This window comes from Balaenoptera acutorostrata, chromosome 10, assembly GCF_949987535.1.
Source record: "Balaenoptera acutorostrata chromosome 10, mBalAcu1.1, whole genome shotgun sequence".
Lineage (NCBI taxonomy): Eukaryota > Metazoa > Chordata > Mammalia > Artiodactyla > Balaenopteridae > Balaenoptera > Balaenoptera acutorostrata.
The window spans coordinates 77,872,921-77,896,167 of NC_080073.1; the positions used below are offsets into that span (position 1 = coordinate 77,872,921).

Genomic DNA, 23,247 nt, shown 5'->3' on the forward strand with positions numbered 1-23,247 from the left:
GAAGAGTGGCCCCCGCTTGCCGCAACTAGAGAAAGCCCTCGCACGAACTGAAGACCCAACACAGCCAAAAATAAATAAATAAATAAATAAAGTAGCTATTAAAAAAAAAAAATGTTGGTTTAAAAAAAAAAAAAAAGAAAGTGAGGGGATGGAAAAATATATTCCATGCAAATGGAAATCAAAAGAAAGCTGGAGTAGCAATACTCCTATCAGATAAAATAGACTTTAAAATAAAGAATGTTACAAGAGACAAGGAAGGACACTACATGATGATCAGGGGATCAATCCAAGAAGAAGATGTAACAATTATAAATATATATGCACCCAACATAGGAGCACCTCAATACATAAGGCAACTGCTAACAGCTATAAAAGAGGAAATCGACAGTAACACAATAATAGTGGGGGACTTTAACACCTCACTTACACCAATGGACAGATCATACAAACAGAAAATTAATAAGGAAACACAAGCTTTAAATGACACAATAAACCAGATAGATTTAATTGATATTTATTGATACATTCCATGAAAAGCAGCAGATTACACTTTCTTCTCAAGTGCGCATGGAACATTCTCCAGGATAGATCACATCTTGGGTCACAAATCAAGCCTCAGTAAATTTAAGAAAACTGAAATCATCAAGCATCTTTTCCGACCACAATGCTATGAGATTAGAAATCAATTACAGGGAAAAAAAACGTAAAAAACACAATCACATGGAGGCTCAACAATACATTACTAAATAACAAAGAGATCACTGAAGAAATCAAAGAGAAAATCAAAAACTACGTAGAGACAAATGACAATGAAAACACGACAATCCAAAACCTATGGGATGCAGCAAAAGCAGTACTAAGAGGGAAGTTTATAGCAATACAAGCCTACCTCAAGAAACAAGAAAAATCTCAAATAATCTGATGTTACACCTAAAGGAATTAGAGAAAGAAGAACAAACAAAACCAAAAGTTAGGGAAGGAAAGAAATCATGAAGATCAGAGCAGAAATAAATGAAATAGAAACAAAGACAACAATAGCAAAGATCAATAAAACTAAAAGCTGGTTCTTTGAGAAGATAAACAAAATTTATAAACCACTAGCCAAACTCATCAAGAAAAAGAGGGAGAGGATTCAAATCAATAAAATTAGAAATGAAAAAGGAGAAGTTACAACAGACACCACAGAAATACAAAGCATCCTAAGAGACTACTACAAGTAACTCTATGCCAATAAAATGGACAACCTGGAAGAAACGGACAAATTATTAGAAAGGTATACCCTTCCAAGACTGAACCAGGAAGAAATAGAAAATATGAACAGACAAATCACAAGTAATGAAATTGAAACTGTGGTTAAAAATCTTCCAAGAAACAAAAGTCCAGGACCAGAGGGCTTCACAGGTGAATTCTATCAAACATTTAGAGAAGAGCTAACACCTATCCTTCTCAAACTCTTCCAAAAAATTGCAGAGGAAGGAACCCTCCCAAACTCATTCTATGAGGCCACCATCACCCTGATACCAAAACCAGACAAAGATACTACAAAAAAAGAAAATTACAGACCAGTATCAGTCATGAATATAGATGTAAAAATCCTCAACAAAATACTAGCAAACAGAATCCAACAACACATTAAAAGGATCATACACCATGATCAAGTGGGATTTATCCCAGGGATGCAAGGATTCTTCAGTATGTGCAAAACAATCAATGTGATACACCATATTAACAAATTGAAGAAGAAAAACCATATGATCATCTCAATAGATGCAGAAAAAGCTTTTGACAAAATTCAACACCCATTTATGATAAAAACTCTCCAGAAATTGGGCATAGAGGGAACCTACCTCAACATAATAAAGGCCATATAGGACAAACCCACAGCAAACATCATTCTCAATGGTGAAAAACGGAAGGCATTTCCTCTTCGATCAGGAACAAGACAAGGATGTCCACTCTCACCACTATTATTCAACATAGTTCTGGAAGTCCTAGCCACGGCAATCAGAGAAGAAAAGGAAATAAAAGGAATACAAACTGGAAAAGAACAAGTAAAACTGTCACTGTTTGCAGATGACATGATCCTATGCATAGAGAATCCTAAAGATGCCACCAGAAAACTACTAGAGCTAATCAGTGAATTTGGTAAAGTTGCAGGATACAAAATTAATGCACAGAAATCTCTTGCATTCCTATACACTAATGATGAAAAATCTGAAAGAGAAATTAAGGAAACACTCCCATTTACCATTGCAACAAAAAGAATAAAATACCTAGGAATAAACGTACCTCGGGAGAGAAAAGACCTGTATGCAGAAAACTATAAGACACTGATGAAAGAAATTAAAGATGATACAAACAGATGGAGAGATATACCATGTTCTTGGATTGGAAGAATCGACATTGTGAAAATGACTATAGTACCCAAAGCAATCTACAGATTCAATGCAGTCCCTATCAAACTACCAATGGCATTTTTAACAGAACTGGAACAAAAATCTTAAAATTTGTATGGACACAAAAGACCTCGAATAGCCAAACCAGTCTTGAAGGAAAAAAATGGAGCTGGAGGAATCAGACTCCCTGACTTCAGACGATACTACAAAGCTACAGTAATCAAGACAATATGGTACTGGCACAAAAACAGAAATAGAGATCAATGGAGCAGGATAGAAACCTCAGAGATAAACCCACACACCTATGGTCAATTAATCTATGACAAAGGAGGCAAGGATATACAATGGAGAAAGGACACTCTCTTCAGTAAGTGGTGCTGGGAAAACTGGACAGCTACATGTAAAAGAATGAAATTAGAATACTCCATAACACCATACACAAAAATACACTCAAAATGGATTAGAGACCTAAATGTAAGACTGGACACTATCAAACTCTTACAGGAAAACATAGGAAGAACACTCTTTGACATAAATCACAGTGAGATCTTTTTTGATCACCTCCTAGAGTAATGGAAATAAAAAAAAAATAGACAAATGGGACCTAATGAAACTTAAAAGCTTTTGCACAGCAAAGGAAAATCTAAACAAGACAAAAAGACAACCCTCAAAATGGGAGAAAATATTTGCAAACGAATCAACGGACAAAGGATTAATCTCCAAAATATATAAACAGCTCATGCAGCTCAATATTAAAAAAACAAACAACCCATTCCAAAAATGGGCAGAAGACCTTAATAGACATTTCTCCAAAGAAGACATACAGATGGCCAAGAAGCATATGAAAAGCTGCTCAACATCACTAACTATTAGAGAATGCAAATCAAAACTACAATGAGGTATCACCTCACAGCAGTTAGGATGGGCAGCATCAGAAAATCTACAAACAAACGCTGGAAAGGGTGTGAAGAAAAGGGAACCCTCTTGCACTGTTGGTGGGAATGTAAACTGATACGGCCACTATGGAGAACAGTATGGAGGTTCCTTAAAAGACTAAAAATAGAATTACCATATGACCCAGCAATCCCACTACTGGGCATATACCCAGAGAAAACCATAATTCAAAGACACATGCACCCCAATGTTCATTGCAGCACTATTTACAATAGCCAGGTCATGGAAGCAACCTAAATGCCCATTGACAGATGAATGGATAAAGAAGATGTGGTACATATATACAATGGAATATTACTCAGCCATAAAAAGGAACGAAATTGGCTCATTTGTAGAGACGTGGATGAATCTAGAGACTGTCGTACAGAGTGAAGTATGTTAGAAAGAGAAAAACAAATATCGTATATTAACGCATATATGTGGAACCTAGAAAAATGGTACAGATGAACCGGTTTGTAGGGCAGAAATTGAGACACAGATGTAGAGAGCAAACGTATGGACACCAAGGGGGGAAAGATGCAGTGGGTGGGGGTGGTGGTGTGATGAATTGGGAGATTGGGATTGACATGTATACACTAATATGTATAAGATGGATAACTAATTAAAAAAAAAAAGAAAATCACAAGCCATACACTGAGAGAAAATATACACAGAACACATATCTGATAACAAAATGTGTATCCGGAATATATAAGAACTCTTACAACTCAAAAATAAGGTGACAATACCTTTAAAAACGGGCAAAGGAGTTGATCAGATACTTTACCAAGGAAGACAGATGATGGCAGAGACACACATGAAGAATATTCAACATCATTAAAAATTACAAATTAAAACCACAATAAGATACCACTACAGACAACAAGAATGGCTAAAATGAAAAAGCCTGACAATATCCAGTGCTGATGAGGATGCAGAACAGTTTATATGTTGTTGGTGGGAATGCAGAATGATGGTATTTTGGAAAATAATTTGCCAGGTTCTTATAAGGTTAACATACATTTACTATATGACCCAGCAATCCTACTCCTAGTATTTACCCAAGAGAAATGAAAACTTACATCAACACAAAAACATGTACGTGAATGTTTACACAGTTATATGGATAATCACCCCAAATTGGAAATAACCTGAAAGTCCATTATCTAGCGAATAAATGTATGTCTATACAGTGAAAAACTATTCAATCATAAAAATAAACTATTGATACAGACAACATGGATGAATTTGAAGATATTATGCTAAGTGATGGAGGTAGACACAAGAGGCTACAAACTGTATGGTTCCATTTATATGAATTTGGGAAAAGGCAAAATGATAGGGACAGTGGTTACCAGGGACAGAGGTTGCCAAGGACTGTGGTTGCCAGGAACTGAGCCCATGATGGAGGGAGGGGATAATCTGCAAAGAAGCAGTAGGAAACTATTTGGATAATACAAATGTTTTATATTTTATCTGTGGTGGTATACCTTTACAACTGTATATATTTGTACATTTGTGGTGATGTGCATTTATATTGTATACAAATGCACACTGTATACTGTATACAAATATGTAATTGTGTACATTTGGCAAAACATCAGACTACACAATTTAAAAACTGAGTTTTACTCTATGTAAATTATGCCTCAGTAAACCTAATTTTTAAAAAATCTAATTTAAGATTTTTTAACCTTTAACTTAGTAGAACTAAGAAAGTATTTTAAATTTGTATTTTATTTAATTACTAATAACTCTAGTTTGTTATATGCCTGCTGTGGTGGGACCTTTATCTATATTGGGTCATTTAATCTTCAAAATAAAGTTAGGTATAATTCCATTTTTATAGATGAGAAAACTAACTTAGAAAAGTTCATTGTCCACGTCATCCTGCAATGAGAACCAGGGACTTTCTATGTTTTTTTTTTTGCATCTCAAGTATTTATTCAATGCACACATGTTAACTGTACTTAAATCATGCTTCAGAACTTTCCTATAAGGTCTGTGTCTTAAACCCATTTTCAGATGTGGAAATAAGAGGACAGATAAATAACTTTCCTTGGTTTGCTCCTTCTACTCTAACTGACCCCGTATAATGGCATAGTCTTGAATTATTTGTGTGTGTGTGTATATTGTAATAAAACTTTAGCTATGGACACTGAAATCTGAATTTCATAGAATTTTTTAAAAACTTCATTTTGAAATCATTTTAGATTCACATAAAGTTGCAAAAAATGTCCAGGGAAGTCCCATGCACCTTTCACCCAGTCCTCCCCAATGATAACATCTTCAAATCTTGAGTAACTGTAGTATACAATCAAAACCACCAAAATGACATTGGTATAACCCACAGATTCAGATTTTACCAGTTTTACAAGTGTGTGTGTGTGTCTGGTTCTATGCAATTTTATTACCTTCTTAAATTCATATAAACCACCACCATATTCAAGACACAGCACAGTGCCCTCTTGCTACCCCTTTATAGCCACTCATCCCCTCTCCCCTCATCCCTAACTCCTGGCAACCACTAATTTGTCCTCTATCTCTGTACTTTTGTTAATTCAAGAATAGTATATAAATTGATTCATACAGTATGTGATCTTTGGGGATTTATTTTTTCTCACGCATCAAAATTCCCATGAGAACCTTCCAAGTTGATCCATGTGTCAAGATTTCATTACTCTTCCTTGTTATTGTTGAGTCGTATCTCATGGCATGGATGTACTACAGTTTGTTTAACCATTTATCCAGTGAACATCTGGGTTGTTTCCAGTTTGGTGCTATTAGGAATATAGCTGCTATAAACATTTGTGTAGAGGTTTTTGCATGGACATAGTTTTCATTTTTCTGGGATAAATGCCCAAGAGTGCAATTGCTAGGTCATATGGCAAGTACATATTTAGTTTTTAAAAAGTGGCCTACCATTTTACATTCCCACCAGCAGTCGGAATGATCCAGTTTCTCCACATTCTGGTCAGTGTTGATATTTATCACTGTTGCTTTAGTTTAGTCATTATCCTAGGTTGTCATGATATATGCTTGTGGTTTGAATGTTCTTCCCTAATGGCTAATGATGTTGAACATCTGTTCATATTGCTCTTGCCATCTGTATATCCTCTTCAGTGAAATGTCTCTTCATATCTTTTGCCCATTTTCAATTTTTTTTTACTGTTAAGTTTTGAGAGTACTTTATATACTGCAGATACAAGTCCTTTGTCAAACGTGGTTTGCAAATATTTTTTCCCTGTCTTTCCTTTTAGCTTGTCCTTTCATTCTCTTAACAGGGTATTTCTCACTTGAATAATTTTTAAGAAATATTTATTAAACAGTAATTTTCTAAGTAAGCATCTTTAAACAGGGCTAATTAGTGGTTAGAAACTACAGAGTCTAAAGTGTACATGTTTCTGTTTAGAGCTCTCCATATACAGACATGACGGCACAGAATAAATGATTCATATGTGTTGCCCAATTTCTCTGCATTTTTTCCATAAAAAAATGCTGAAATAACTCACAATATAGTGTCCAAATATCTCTCAGAAACATTCTATCCCTCACCTTATCCTCTTCTCTTTTAACTCTTAAATATTTGTAAAAGGATCGGATTACTCCCTCTCACTTTTTCTGAGGCCAAGTCCCTCTAAGCCTAAGAGGAGGGAAGTTTTGTGCTTTCATGTTAGGAAATCATCATTACTTTATTAAGCTTCACTGAGGTTGTAAATAAAAGTCATATACAACAGTTGATACCACTTCTTCAGACTACTGGTGTCTTATTAAGGAATTTTTTTTAATTAAAAAATTTTTTTTTGGCTATACCACATGGCTTGTGGGATGTTAGTTCCCCAGCCAGGGATCAAACCTGGGCCCTCGGCAGTGAAAATGCGGCGTCCTAACCACTGGACCGACAGGGAATTCCCTAATTAAAAAAAAAAGAAGAGGGAAGTTTTTTTATTTTTTATGGAACTCAAGATATTTTGCTTAATAAAGTATGGGAAATATAGAGCAGGAATTTAATCTTCACAGTGCCATGGTCTGATTTTTTAAAGATTCCTGTCCAGCAGCAGAGCAAGACAGAGCAAAGTAAAGCTACCTATCCCAGCTGCAGCAGAGGCAGGACACTGGAAATATCCGGGAGGATGTGAGGAATGGGCTCCGATCAGCCCATCAGCTACAGGATACACCTTGACATGGAGGATTAGAGCCTCTGAGTTACAGAAAAAGGGTGGGGGGCAAGTTAAACAGGAAACAGAAGTCATTTGCTTAGATTGTTGTCTACAACGCCGTGGTCTCTGTAAGAGCTGGGTTATACAGCTTGAACTGAAATAGAAGATTAGTTGAAATCATGATTCCATGTTGGATCAAACAATCCCAAATGACAGTAGACTATTTTATTTTATTTTATTTTATTTTATTTTATTTTTTTTTCATTTGTGTATTTATTTATTATTTTAAAGGAGACTTTACATTTTAGGCTGGCTTTCGATTTACAGAAAAGTTGGAAAGATAATACAGAGAGTTCCTGCGCAGCCCACACCCAGTTTCCCCTAATCCTGATACGTGTCTGTGAAACCCTTTTTTCACTCCTGACTTGCCCCCTTGTTTGAAATAGCAGTCCCAGCTGACAAGGGCGGCTCCTTCCAGCAAAATGCTAGCTGAGTAGACTATTTTATAATGAACTCCTTCCTTCCATCATCAAGGACATAGTGCCAGATTATCTACTTTTTTGTTGTTGTTAAACATTTATTGTGTGCTAACCAAAACCCCAGCGCTGCGCGGGGCATTGAGAATACAAAAATAAATGAGAAGAGTTCCTGCTTTCAAGAAGTTCACACTCTGGTAGAACAGAACAAAAGGAAACAATTGCAAGATGTGATAGATAATATAATAGAGGCATGTAAAAGGGGGGAATAATCAATTCTGCCTGGGAATAGTAAAGTCATGAGGAAGAGACATTTGAGCTAGAACTTGCTAGATGCATTTAAACCAAATGTTTATTTTTCTTCCATTATTAATGTAAAACATTAGAGAAAATTTGGAAAATTGAACTGAGTTTTCTAGGATGAGTTTATCAGGTAAAAGTCTAACATTTTAGAGAAATCAAAATCATTCTTTCATATATTCATTCAGCGAGTATTTATTGCCTCAGCCCCCCTGCTCGATTCCAGGAATGCAACAAACAGTTCTTGCGAAAAGGCGCTTTCAAGCTGGTGGGATGACAGTGATCAGAGACAACTGCCACACGATGTGAAACTGCATAGCAAGCATGGGAGGCTTTGGAAGCACCTGGCAACCTCTAATCTGGATAGACTGAAGACACTGAGATTTACACTGTCAGGCCAGGGTTATATTAAGCACTATCCTGATTTCATCTATTATTAAATTTGATGACATTTCAAAATGTGAAAAAGTGAAGTGGAAAAGTATGAGAAACCCCTAGGACTGTGCCTAACTTTGCCAATAAACAAACATTTCAGCACAAATGTAGTAACTCTGGGAGTTACGCCTAGTTTGCCTGCACTTTTCCATTCCCCTTCCCGTTGACAAACAGAGTCTCCTAAGGGTTACCTTGGTAAGATTTAGGTGGGAAAAAGAACGACAGTCCAGCCAAGAGGCCCTCCGCCATAGCAGATACAGCAAGCTTTGGAAGTCATGTTTCTTCCATGACTCTTGACCTCCTTCTCTGAGCCCAGTTCCGTGCTAGCTCCGTGCGTAAATGAAGACTAAACGCCTGCAAAGTGGGCAAACGAAACAGCAAAGAAACTCACACAGGGTAATCGTGGGGAAAGAAACATTTAACAGTCTTCATATACTCTCATACTTTATTTAATTTAACCCTTATCACAACTGTATCCATCCAGGCGATCAAACAGGTTCATAGAAGAGACGGTCAGCGACCTGCTCGAGGCCACAACGCTGAGAGCACACAGCCAACGCCCTGCCCCGGGGGCGCAAGCGCCACCGCGCGGCCCGCAGCGGGAGCGCCCCGGGCCTCCGAAAATTCCGGCCCAACGCCCAGAACGTGCGGTGGGCGTCTCCCTTTCTCCTCCCCGGTTCTGCAATGGCTAGCACCGCGCCGGGCTCGCCGGGCTCAGCCGGACGGCCGAAAAGGAGGTCCCTGCATGGTCCGGGCCTCGCCGCCGCCCCAGGCCCGGCCGACTCCCTGCGTGCTCCAGAGTCGAAGGCCCTCTGAGAAGAGGCAGGTGGCGTCCGGATCCCGCCACGTCTCGGCCCTCGAGGCCCCTCCTGCGCCCCCCAGCACCGGTCCCCGCCGCCGCCCCGGGGCCCGACTCCGCCCCACCGCCCACGCAGGCCCGCCCATCGCCCGCGGCCGGAAGCCTGGTCGCCTCGCGCTACAAATGCCTGCGCTGCGGCGCAACCGTGGGCGGTTGGTCGGGCCGCTGGGTCTTACCAGTCAGTGCGAGTCCGGGAGGCCCGGAGGCGGCGTTGCGGCGGGGACACCCGGCTGGGTGTCCTTCCCAATCCGTGTGTCCTGCGAGCCCGAGTCTGCGGGGCTCTCCTTCCAGCGGCGCGGGGGCTTCGCGGGCCGGGCGGCGCGGCAGAGATGTGCTCAACGCCCGGGCTGCCGACGCCGGGGGCCTCGCTGGTGCTGCGGGTGTCCTTCGTGGACGTGCAGCCCGAGGTGATCCCCGTGCAGCTCTGGGGGCTGGTGGGCGAGCGGCGGGACGAGTACGTGAGGCTGAGCCGGGAGACCCAGGAAGCGGCGGCGGCCGCGCGCGGCCCGTGGGCGCTGGGAGGCACCTCGGCCTCGCCGGGCGAGCTGTGCCTGGTGCAGGCGGGTCTGCGGTGGCACCGCGGCCGCGTGGTCAGCCGGCAGGCGCAGGAGAGCCGCGTCTTCCTGCTGGACGAGGGTCGCACCATCACGGCCGGCGCGGGCTCCCTGGCGCCTGGGCGCAGCGAGTTCTTCCACCTGCCTTCGGAGGTGCTGGGCTGCGTGCTGGCTGGCCTGGTACCTGCGGGCGGCGGCGACGGCGGGGGCGAGCCCCAGCACTGGGCTGCCAGCGCCGTGGACTTCCTCAGCAACCTGCAGGGCAAGGAGATGCACGGACGGGTCCTGGACGTGCTGCTGCCCCACCGCCTGGTCCTCCTGGAGGTGCCCGAGCTGTCCCAGCAGATGCAGGAGCTCGGCCTGGCCCGGCAGGTGCCCGACGGCCTTTTCCGCTCCCTGCTCAAGCGCTACCTCTCGGCCACCGCGGCTGTCCTGGGCCCCGGGGCCCCGGTCGTCCCGCGAATCCCGCCCAAGCAGGAGCAGCCTGGCCTGGATTACTTCTACCCCCAGCTGCAGCTGGGCGTGACGGAGCCCGTGGTGGTCACCCAGGTGTGCCATCCCCACCGCATTCACTGCCAGCTCCGCAGCCTCTTGAAGGAGATCCACCGCCTCTCTGAGAGCATGGCCCAGATATATAGGGGTTCCCCCGGGACAGGGGATGAGAACTATACCAGTGCCACCTGGGAGGAGAGGGAGGAGAGCCCAGACAAGCCGGGCTCTCCGTGCGCAGCCTGCGGGTTGGATGGACATTGGTACAGAGCGCTCCTGCTTGAGACTTTCCGGCCCCAGCGCTGTGCCCAGGTACTTCATGTGGACTATGGAAGGAAGGAGTTAGTGAGTTGTAGTAGCCTTCGCTACTTGCTGCCTGAATACTTTCGAATGCCCGTGGTGACATACCCTTGCGCTTTGTACGGACTCTGGGACGGTGGCAGAGGCTGGTCTCGGTCACAGGTCGGTGACCTGAAGGCACTGTTGCTGGGCCAGGCAGTGAACGCAAAGATTGAATTTTACTCTTCCTTTGAGCACGTGTATTACGTCACCCTGTATGGAGAAGATGGAATTAATCTTAACTGTGTGTTCGGAGTACAGTCCTGTTGCTTGGCTGACCGATTCCTTCAGAGCCAGGGAATAGAGGAGGAGGAGGGGGGCGGCGAGGAGGAACCGGAAACAGCTTTTCAGTCTCAATTTCCTGCTGAAGAAGTGGATGAAGAGATTTCACTCCCAGCCTTGAGATCTATCAGGTTAAAGATGAACGCCTTCTATGATGCCCAGGTGGAGTTTGTGAAGAATCCTTCTGAGTTTTGGATTAGGTTGAGGAAACACAACGGCACCTTCAGCAAATTGATGAGGAGAATGTGCAGTTTCTATGCCTCTGCCAGTAAGCTGGATGGTGTTGTTTTGAAACCTGAAGCTGATGACCTTTGCTGTGTGAAATGGAAAGAAACTGGCTATTATCGGGCTATGGTCACCCGATTAGATGACAAGAGTGTGGATGTATTCTTCGTTGACCGGGGCAATTCAGAAAATATGGACCTGTATGATGTGAGAATGCTGCTCCCTCAGTTTAGGCGGCTACCAGTACTGGCCCTGAGGTGCACCCTGGCTGATATTTGGCCTTTGGGAAAAAATTGGAGCCAGGAGGCAATTTCCTTTTTTAAAAAGACTGTGCTCCACAAAGAATTAGTTATCCATGTCCTTGATAAGCAGGACAGTCAGTATGTTATTGAGATTCTTGATGAATCAAGAACAGGGGAAGAAAACATTAGTAAGGTAATTGCTCAGGCTGGATTTGCCAAGTATCAGGAATTTGAAACAAAGGAAAATATTTGCGTAAGTGCACACTCTCCAGGGCATGTTGCAAACCATTTTACTGCAGACAATAACAAAATATCTTCTGCCAAGAAGGAAGTAGAACACAAAGTCAAGAGAGAGGGTGAAACTACAGCTGTTCCAGAAACTGTGAATGACACAACAGTTGTGACGAACGTTTCAACTGGACTAGTTGTACAGGGCAAAGAGAAAAGAGTGTCTGTTTATTCTCCTCTTGTACAGAATTTCTTGGACATTAAGCCAGGCTTTTCTTGTAAAGAGGAGTTAGAAGTTGGAAGTACAGTAGAAGTCAAAGTGTCTCATATTGAAAACCCTGGCTATTTCTGGTGCCAGCTGACCAGGAACATAGAAGGATTTAAAGCGCTAATGTGTAGTATTCAGGACCATTGCAAGAATACAGCTACCCCCTACCAGGGAACTACCCCTGCTTGTTTGGCAAAACGAACAGCAAATGGAAAATGGTCCAGAGCTCTGATTACTGGGGCACAATCTTCAGAGCATGTCAACGTCATATTTGTAGATTATGGAGATGAAGAAACGGTATCTGTGAAGAATATTTATTCAATTAGTGAAGAGTTTCTCAAGGTTAAGGTTCAAGCTTTTAGGTGCAGCCTTTATAATTTAATTCAACCAATGGGCCACAATCCTTTTGTTTGGGATGAAAAGGCAATCCAAGCTTTTAGTGAATTTGTGCATGAGGCATGGGAAGACAATCTAGAATTAAAGTGCACAATATTTGCTTTGGCTTCCGTTCACGTTGAAGAACTGTTTAATGTCGTGGATTTGCTAACACCTTTCCAGAGCGCATGCCATTTTTTGGTAGAACAGAGACTTGCAAGACCAGTAAAACTTCAGAAGCCTCTGGAGCCCTCTGTTCAGCTCCATTCTTACTACTATTCTACACATGGTATGAAAATTGGAAGTGAAGAATCAGTGTATATAACACATGTCGATGACCCTTGGACATTTTATTGCCAGCTGGGAAGAAATGCAAATATTTTAGAACAGTTGTCATATCATATTACACAATTAAGTAAAGTTTTGCTGAATTTAAAAACATCTCCCTTGGTCCCTGGCACATTGTGCCTTGCCAGGTATACTGACGGAAACTGGTATAGGGGGATAATCATAGAAAAAGAACCAAATAAAGTCTTCTTTGTTGATTTTGGGAATATTTATGTGGTAACAAATCATGATCTGCTTCCAATACCTAGCAATGCATATGACGTCTTACTTTTGCCCATGCAAGCCATTAAATGTTCATTATCTGATATTCCTGATCATATACCAGAAGAAGTTACAATGCAGTTTCAGGAGACTATTTCAGATAAGTCATTGAAGGCTTTGGTTGTAGCAAAGAATCCAGATGGAAGACTGATTATAGAACTATACGATGACAGTATTCAAATTAATGCTAATATGAATGAGAAGTTAGGACTCCTGGGTTCCAAAGGTGGGACAAGAAAAAAAGAAAGTGAATCACTCCTCTCTACAACTGAAACTCTTGAAGCAAAAAAGGAAGCTGTGAAGTTGTCACCTACAGAGTATTTAAGTAAATCAATAGAGAACAAATCAGACAGTATGGCGATCTTAGGAGAATCATACAAACCTAAGATGAGCTCAGCATGTAAGCAACTCAAATTTTTATGCAGTTCAATGAAGACAAACTTAGTCACTCAATATCAGCACTCTGTGGCAAATAAAAATAATCAAGTGTCTCCATTACCAGTAGAAAAGAAATTAGAAAGTTCGTCTGAGCCCCCTTTGAAAGCCACAAAGCTAGAAGCCACTCTTCCAGAGAGAAAAATAGGAGATTCATGTAACAAAGGTTTGCCTCTAAAATTTTCTGAGTTCCCTCAGAAGACTATAATGCCTGGCTTTAAAACAACTGTGTATGTTTCTCATATAAATGACCTTTCAGACTTTTATGTTCAACTAACAGAAGATGAGGCTGAAATTAATCGTCTTTCAGAGAGGTTAAACACTGTTAGAACAAGGCCTGAATATTATGCAGGCCCACCTTTGCAAAGAGGAGATATAATATGTGCTGTTTTCCCAGAAGACAATTTATGGTATCGTGCTGTGGTAAAGGAACAACAAGCCAATGACCTTCTCTCTGTGCAGTTTATAGATTATGGCAATGTTTCTGTGGTTCACACCAACACAACAGGCAAACTTGACCTTGTTAATGCACTATTACCCGGACTGTGCATTCACTGTTCCTTAAGGGGACTTAGGGCTCCTAAGATTTTAAACCATAAGGAAATGATGCATTACTTTTCCCGAAGGACAGAGGAGGCTCAAGTAAGATGCGAATTTGTTCAATTTCAAGAAAAATGGGAAGTTATTCTTGCTGATGAACATGGGATCATAGCAGAAGATATGATGAGCAGATATGCTTTCAGTGAAAAATCTCAAATAGGACTTTCTACCCAAATAATTAAAGGTGCCTGTCCAAAGTCTGTCAACAAAAGAGACGTAGACACTTCTGTATTTCTTAACTGGTATAATCCAAAGATGAAGATGATACGAGCTTATGCCACGGTGATCGATGGACCTGAATATTTTTGGTGTCAGTTTGCGGACACAGAGAAACTTCAGTATTTAGAAGTGGAAGTACAAACTGCTGGAGAGCAGGTGACAGCTTGGAGAAGCTGCATCCCCTGCCCTCATATTGGAGATCCTTGCATAGTGAGATACAGAGAAGACGGGCATTATTACAGGGCGCTTGTCACCAATATTTGCGAAGATTCTCTTGTGTCCGTCAGGCTTGTGGACTTTGGAAACGTTGAAGACTGTGTGGACCCCAAAGCCCTCTGGAACATCCCTTCTGAACTGTTGGCAGTTCCCATGCAAGCCTTTCCATGTTGCCTCTCAGGATTTAATATTTCAGAAGGTGCATGCCCTCAAGAGGGAAATGACTACTTTTATGAAATTGTAACAGAAGATATGTTGGAGATAACAATATTAGAAATCAAAAGGGATGTTTGTGATATCCTTTTAGCCATCGTTGACATGAAAAGCAAAGGCGAAAGTATTAGTGAGAAAATGAAGAAATATTCTAAGATTGGTATGAGTGACAGTGACCTGCCCTATGAAAAAAATGGCCCAGACATAAAGGGAGCTCTTGGGTTCCCCAGTCCCGATGTTGGACTTCAGAAACCAAGTAGCAAAGCTGGACAAGAGAAAGCACTCTATGTCGAATCACAGACAGGTAAGCTCTTGGAAAGAATTGGCAAAGACTTAAACATTATTGAAACCAAACCAGGTAAATTCTTTGACCCCGAAACTGATAACATTTTTGAAACTTTTGAAAACCCAGGCAAAGAGGAAATTGGCACTGAGATGCTGGAAGGTAAAGTCGAGTGCCATCTGGGTGACAAAGCAAAGTTTGATGATAAATACCTAATTACAGGATTTAGCACATTGTCACCACATGCCACCGAAACAAAGGAGGTACTGGAACTGAATTCCCTTGAGGTGGTGCTTTCTCCTGATGATGAGTCCAAAGAATTCCTGGAGCTGGAATCCATTGAATTGCAGCATTCCTTAGTTGCAGATGAGGAGAAAGAAGAGCTGGGCTTGCTGCCTCTGTCTGTGCCTCTTCTTCCCCAAGGCTGTGACCCAGCGGCCACCCTGCCATCATTGCCAGGGCTACTGCCCCTCAACTGTGAAGCCGAGAAACAGCCTGAACTAGAATTACCTACAGCCCAGCTGTGTCTAGAGGACAAAATAAACCCTTTGTCTTTAAGAGTTAGTCAGAAAACCCAAGAATCCCTGTGTGCTGACGACACAAGAAGGTCCAGTTGTGTGCGATGCTTTGATGAGGAGCATAGGCTGGGCCAGCACGGAAAGACTTGCTATGCCAAGATGCAGATTGAAATGAGTATCTATAAAGAAGAATTTACAGAATATATATCTCTGTTTAGAGATGCCTTGTCATCGTTGAACTCTCTGTTTTCTGAAGAAGAACCCAGAAGGAAACACAATCACGCTTTACCAGATCATGTCTCGGGTACGTGCGTTTTTTTGTTGTTGTTGTTGTTTTTTCCCATTCGCTTTTACTTAACTTAGTGAAAAGTACTTATTTGTTTTAAAGAAAAGAGAATAATTCTTATTTGAATTTTTAAAATATTAATTTGGGGGAGGGAAGATTAAAACCTGAGAAGAGAATCAGATTTGGATTTTACGAAGGGTATTTTAAACGTGGGTAATCAAGTAGTAAAATCAACGTAAAATAATTATATGCTGGGTGAAATGCTGAATTATTAATTTTGCTTTTAAAAATAGAATGCTTCAAGTCTGTGTCTCCAAAAAGTAATCACATTTAAAATATAAACAAATCATCTCTAAAATCAAGAGGTTATGTTTTTTGGTAAGTTTTGAAAAATATAGTGTTCCTTTGCCAAGCATAATGTAGGCATGAATTTACAGTAGGGATCATTTCAGCACAGTTTTAAGAATTAACTGTTTTGCTTCATTATATACCTTGCCATTCGTTTAGAAGCCCTTAAAAAAATGGAGTTACGGAGCCTGTATTAATCAAGAAAGTTTACAGCCATGAGTAAATATTGGAGAACATGTTTTGTCATTAACTTTTTTATAAATTATTTTTGCTGCTATTTTCTTGGCTACTTAACGAGATTTGAAAGTTACACAAAATAGCTATCTTTTAGGGTTTTTTAAAATACTCAATGTTAGACTTTTTAAGTGTCAAGTTTTATATTATTAGATTTGAGCCATTGTACAAAATAGAGAAAACAATAGATTAAGGAGAATGAAAATCATCATAATCCCACCACCAAGAAATGGCCACTGTGAATGCTATGATGGTGTATATACTTCCTTCCTGACGTTTCTCACCCTTTCTGTGTGTGTCTACTTACATACAGTTTAAAAAACTAACTAGAGATCGTACTGTCATACAGTGTTGAATCCTGCATTTTAATCCCTTAAATACGCTTTCAAGAATATTTTCGTTTTGTAGTATGCCATCCTGTGGATGTATGGTAATTTATTTAAATACCACCCTGGATTTTTAGTCCTCATTGTCACATTTTAATAATAAGTAACAGCTTTGTGATAAAAATGTCTGCTCACTTGTATGTACCATGCTGCTTTCCTGTAGAAATGGCTGTTGTAACCACAGACCACATTACATGTGGCAATAATAGCCAGCTTTAAGTAGTAACTCTCAATGTTAGAAATCAGATTCACATCCTTAAAAAAACAGCACATCATGGTCGTGTTTTTTGAGGAGAGCGGTAAGGAATTATACGGGGAAGGGCCACTGGAAGAATTTAAAAATAAAATCGAGGGAGGGAGACTTAGAACATGTTGTACCATATGTGATATTGATGATACGAGAATAGTAAATGCATCTTAGGGAAATGCTTTGCTTGCATATCTTTAAGGAATTAAGAGGTATGCATTGAGTCTTGCTCTCTTCAATTTGGCAGCTCAACCAGAGAACACCTACACTCTGAAAGGATTTACTGTCGGATCCAAATGTGTTGTGTGGTCAAGTCTAAGAAACACGTGGTCTAAATGTGAGATTTTGGAAATAGCTGAAGAAGGCACAAGGGTATGTAAAACTGAAGTACTTTGTCTCAAAATGTACTTGCAGATTGTTAAGGAAATTTTACCAAACTTTATCAGAGTAGAAAATCCAATTGCATAGATTATTTACCTGCTCATTCCCCCTGATAATTTGATGCAGTGCAAAAATCATTTTAAAAGTTCATATATAAGCATCCAAGGCTCTTTCATCTCCCTTACTCCTGAAATCCTATCTATCAGTCAGTGAGTTCTGCGCTTTCCACTTCTTATCTTAGTTAAAACTTTTTATACCTAATGCCACTGTCTTGATTAAGTCTCTCGTTTCACGGCTAGATGCCTCTAATAACCTTCTATTGGTTTACTTCTAGTCTTTATTCAGTTGATTCTCCACACTGCCAGTGTGGAGTTTGTCAAATGCAAATCTGACTCCATCATTCGCTTGTGGAAAACCTCTTGGAAACCTCCAGTAGATTGTGTTTTTCCTGTGGTCTGAAAACCACCTTAATCAGAATCACCTGGCACATTTCTTAAATGTATTGATAGATTCCTGGACCTTGCCCTGGCTGGCTGATTGAGAATTTCCAGGGGAAGGACCAGGAACGTATACTCTTGCACCATGAAAATTTGAGATCCTCAAGTCTAGAAAAGTCATTAACACGCCACAGGAGGTTCTCTGGGGTTGAGCATGCATGTACCTCTCCAGCCTTAGGTCTTACTCCTTTGGGTTTTGTATCTTATATTAGATGAACACCATACTGCTTGATTTCTCTTATATATACTCTTGTGTTTGGCTTCTTTGATATAGTTAATAATGCAGTTCTATTTGCCTGTATTCTGTCCCCTTCCCAAACTGGTTAATTTCCACTTATCTTTAAAAGATTAGCCATTGCCTCTTCCAGGAAGCATTCACTAGCATTATTTTCTAAATCTCTCCATCTCTTCACTCCTCTCTGTCCCCCGCCAACAAAAGCTTTATACCTGTATTTTATTCCTATACCTCCTATTGCAGGAGTCTGTGCTTCCTACACTGTATTGTAATTGTCTGCTTAGTGGTCTGTTTCTCCACCAAATTTTGAACTTCTTGAGATCTAAATTTTATGCCTTTGATCTCTAGGCATAGATACTCAATGTACGTTTTTTGAACTGAAGTACCATTGAGTTGAAATGTAATATTGATGTTTAATAAAATCATTTAATTACCTTTTAAAGTATTTCATTTTAAAAATGGTTGCGTGGTATATAAATCAGTTACAGCTTTTGGAATGACCAGTTTTTACTATTTTTTTTCTCCTGTAGGTTTTGAACCTTTCAAATGGTATGGAAGAGGTAGTGAACCTTGAGAATGTCTGGAATGGTATACCCAAATTGGATAAGGGTCCATGTGAGGTATGGGTTTATGTAAATAGTAATTAATGAGAGTGTTCTCTTTCATTCTGAAAGGTGACTGGAACTATTTCCAAAGCCCTTGTGTTTAGGAATAATAGAGGAAAAAATACTACTATTGTAATAATAACAGTGGAAAAAAGCAATAACTCAATGTTTCTAGATTTTATGCCCAGTATCTCTTATTAATGTTTTACTCATTGATTTTCATTTTCGGATTTAAAAAAAAGAAAATTGTTTGGCATTTGTGACCTTTATGAAATACGTTTGATGCAGAAAATCTGGGAATATGGCAAAGTTAAAAAGAGGAAGTGTCAATCACCTGTAAGACATCCTTCCAAAGGCAAACGGACTGATCAGTTTGGTTTTCTTTAATAATCTTTCTGTTTATATGGAATATAAATATATCATCTACATATTTTGAACATGGTTGATTTCATTGTACATTCAGTTTTATATTCTGTGTTCTTCATTTAAGATTATACGGTAGGCAATCTCCCATGCTGTTATGATATGTCTAGACATTTGAGTTTATCCTGTTTGCAGTTCGTTGAACTTCTTGCTACAAAATCTGTATCTGGTAGTTCCAGTATCTCATCATGGCAGGGTTTTCATCTACTGATTGTCTTAAGAAATGATTAGCCTTTCCTCATTCGTTGTATGTTGAGTAATTTTGGATTATATTCTGAATGTTTTGAATATGATGTTGTAAGACTTTGGAGGCTGTTAAAATCTTCTGGAAAATGTTAAAGTTTTTGTTTTAGCAGGTGGTCAACCTGATTAGGTTCATACCACAGGTTCTCTCTCTCTCTCTCTGTGTTTGGTGGTTCCAGTGTCAGTTTAGTCTTCAACGTCTTTACTATAATGTTTGGGTCTGCCCAGGGCATAAGCCATGGAGGGGTTAGTCTAGAACTTGGGCAGAGGTTTATACAGTCACTCAGGGATTAAAGACTTAGCTATGCTTTTCTTTTCTTGATTCTGTTCTGCATTTGCATCGTTCGGGATGACCTTAGGTTCACATATAGTATTAGGGGTTCACATTTTCCAATTCCTTTCCTCGCTGAGATTTCCTCCATACTCTGTGGCTCCAAGGGTCCTCTCTTATTCAGCCCCCAGGGGCCCCGTTTCCTGGTCCTCTGGCCAGAAAGCATGCTTCTCCCAGTGTTTCCCTGGGGGCTGACCAGGCTGCTCTGTCTGACAGGCCTGCCTCTGGCGTGAAGCAGATAGAGAAAAGAGAGAGAAAACCCCCACACCCCACCCCCTGCCTCTGGACTCTTCAGATAACAAAGGGCTGTTTTCCTCAATCCACTGGCCAGCGTCTTCTCTCCGATTTGTAGGTGCCTGCGCTTTGACTGCTGTGCAGAAAAAAAGAAAAACAGTTAAGGGATTTCCCCCCCCCCCACGCCCCACCCCTTAGTGTTCGGGGCCTCTTTCCCCACTCCGCTGGCTACAAAGAGGGGATTTCGCTCAGTTTTGCTGCCCACCCCAGCCTGGCAGCTCTGATTTGGCCCAACATCTGGTCAAAAAACAGGAGAAAAGGCAGAAAAAAAGAGAAAAAAACAAAACAAAACAAGAAAACCAACAACCCTGTGAAACTCACCCCTGTTTTGGGTCATTATTCAAGTTTTTACTACAGTCCTTCTATATTTCTGATCCCATTTACTTTTCAGAAGCCTCAGGTAGTTGCTTTTTGTATTCTCTCCAGAATTTTCCATTGTAATCAGTGTAAGTCAGCTTGCTCCGTCTTGGCTGCCACCAGAAGGCCATAGCTGCATAATATTACATGACATTGCTGGACAATGATTCATTAAACCATTTCTCCTCTTGTTGGACATTTAGGTCATTGAATTTGTTCACTATAAAAAAAATCATTGACCTTCTTCACCTCTTGAAAGGTGAAAATTGGAAAAGGACACTTTAGTCCCTGCATGGAATGCTACAGTGGAGATATTCCAGATAAATGGGTATTTGAAGAATAGAAAATATACTTGACGTTATTCTTCATTATAAAATCAAATTGGCATGGTCTTAATAGGATTACTTTTTGTTGTTCACCATTTTTCTGGTGTATCTATGGTCCCCTTTCTGATTTTAATTATTTTGTATTTATAATAAAGAAGTGATAGTAATCCAAAGGTTTCTTTTATTAGGCTGTATTCCGGACAGTGGGAAAAGATCTTTACTGCCTGTCATTGGATGATACTGTGGTCAAAGGTAACTTGTGTTTTTAAAACAAAATACTTTTACCAACCAGAATTGCCAAGTCTTTAAGGTACGATTACCCTGAATCCCTCAAATAAAAATGGTTCATCCATTTCCTTGGATGTTAGTAGTAGGAAAATAAAAACCACTTCAGCTAAAAATGGTGATAAGTAAACAAGAAGAGGATTTCTTGAAATACAGGGAATTTGTTGATTGAATTAATCTTGAAGGTGTATGATAAATTCATATTTTAAAGGATTTTTTCAGTGTTAGCTCAGATGTTCAAATGATCTTTGTTAAATAATCTCTTGGAATTTCTTTTGAGATTTTTAGTGTATATGATGATTCCGTTTTTTGGATGTTCCTGGTTATTGCATGATCTTGTTTGTAAGTAGCACACTGATTCTTAGATTGAGGCACATAGAGAATGAAATCATCTTTTGGTGACTTTAGTATTATGTGAAAAATACGCACTAATGAAAGAGAACAAAGAACTAATTGGTTATCAGCCTTGCCAAATATCATCCTAGAAAAATATAAAATATGCCAATTTCATAACCTTTTTAGAGAAGTTTTATATGATAATAGGTACAATGTGAGGACCAAAATATTTTTAAAAATCACGTCAGTCGGAATAATTCCCTGTAGTAATTAGAATGCTCATCTCTTCCCTCTCCCCATTTTTAGAGGACGTAAATTTTGTCATGGTAGCACCCATGTAAAGAATTTTCTTGGGACTTCCCCGGCGGTCCACGGGTTAGGACGCGGCGCTTCCACTACAGGGGGCACAGGTTCGAGCCTGCTTGGGGAACTAAGGTCCTGCATGCTGCAGTATGGCCCCCCGCCACACACACAAAAAAAAAATTAAAAAAATTCTTATTTTTATGTTTCTTTCTCAACTTGAGGTTTTTCTCTTCTTGTTTCAGAAAAGAGGTCTGGAGACGATAGCGATTTAACTGTGCATCCATAAATGTGGCCAATCAGTCAGAAGCTGCTCTTAAACAAGTGCCACCTCACCCAGACCAACAGAATATTTCAGAAAATTGAGAGCACGTAATCATAAGAAGTTGTCATTTCGAAAAGTTTGATATGTGTCAAAAACAAAACAGATCTCAGGCTGCCTGTGTAGTGTATTTATAGTGCTATTTCTGTATATACGGAGCTGGGATCTTTCCTCTCCCTTTAAACGTGTTGTCTTTCTAATCAGTTGGATTTATTTTGCTAAACAGTTTGCTAACACATTACTCACACTGCAAAAAAAACTATTTGGGTTTCTTCTGAATATAGTGTTTAAAATAGAAAATTATAGGTTTATGACAAGCATATTATATGATGCTACTTGGGAGGATGGCTTTGTTAGCAGTAACTCCTTCAAAATTTTTGTTTTCTTTCTGAAGCTTTGCCTTTCTGTCTAGTTTTGACTAATATTCTGTTTGAATTTAGAAGTATACTAATATGACACAAGATTTGAATAAAGTTTGTCCTTAAAAGTGTAGTGGTGTCATTTCATTAAAAAGGAAATATCTGTGGTTCTGGAATATCTGTAGTCATGGAACGAACCACCATTCTACAATTGGGGGAAACATAGTAATATTAAACATTAGCTTTTATGTGTTAATCACTCAGTTGGTACTTTAAATGCATTTTCTCATTTAATCCTTGATTCTGAGGTGCATATTAATGTTATCCACATTTTATAGGTGAGACAATTGAAGCTTTTTAGAGAAGGTAAATAATTTGCCTAATGTCAAAGAGCTAGCAAATCTCGGAGGCTTGATCAAACCTAGACCCATCTAACTTCAAAGCCCATGCTTTTAAAACATGGTTTTGCATAAGTGGTAGTATGCAAAGTATAGGTCCTAGCTTTAGGAAACAGATCTTAGCTATATGCTGCTTACTAGATATGTGACCTGGGTAGGTTATTATAACATTGTTGAGTCTTGACCTTCCTCATCTGTAAAATGGGGTTAATAAAACCTTTCTTGCAGTGTTTTAAGATTAGAAATAATTTATGTAAAGTGCCAGAAAAGGAGTAGGCATTTGATAAATATTTCCTTCTTTCCCCCAAAAGATACTCAGTATGCACTATGGTAGGTTGTATTTTTTAAACTTTAACTCACTGGGTCCTTTCAGCAGTTATTTTCTCCTTTCAGCATCAGC

At 40.1% G+C, this 23,247-nt stretch overlaps 1 protein-coding gene across 2 annotated transcripts; it reads left to right on the forward strand.

Moving 5' to 3' along the window:
- Nucleotides 1-9,888: 9,888 nt before the first annotated feature.
- Nucleotides 9,889-22,498, forward strand: TDRD6 (tudor domain containing 6). 2 transcript variants are annotated; one of them, XM_057555166.1, is made up of 5 exons: nucleotides 9,889-15,958; nucleotides 17,403-17,527; nucleotides 18,799-18,888; nucleotides 21,036-21,099; nucleotides 22,014-22,498. In XM_057555166.1, the coding sequence occupies exons 1-5, from the start codon at nucleotides 9,889-9,891 to the stop codon at nucleotides 22,055-22,057; spliced, it is 6,393 nt and encodes a 2,130-aa protein (XP_057411149.1). In that variant the 3' UTR covers nucleotides 22,058-22,498. The 2 variants fall into 2 exon arrangements, with proteins under 2 accessions (XP_057411149.1, XP_057411150.1); XM_057555167.1 differs by lacking the exons at nucleotides 18,799-18,888; nucleotides 21,036-21,099.
- Nucleotides 22,499-23,247: the final 749 nt, after the last annotated feature.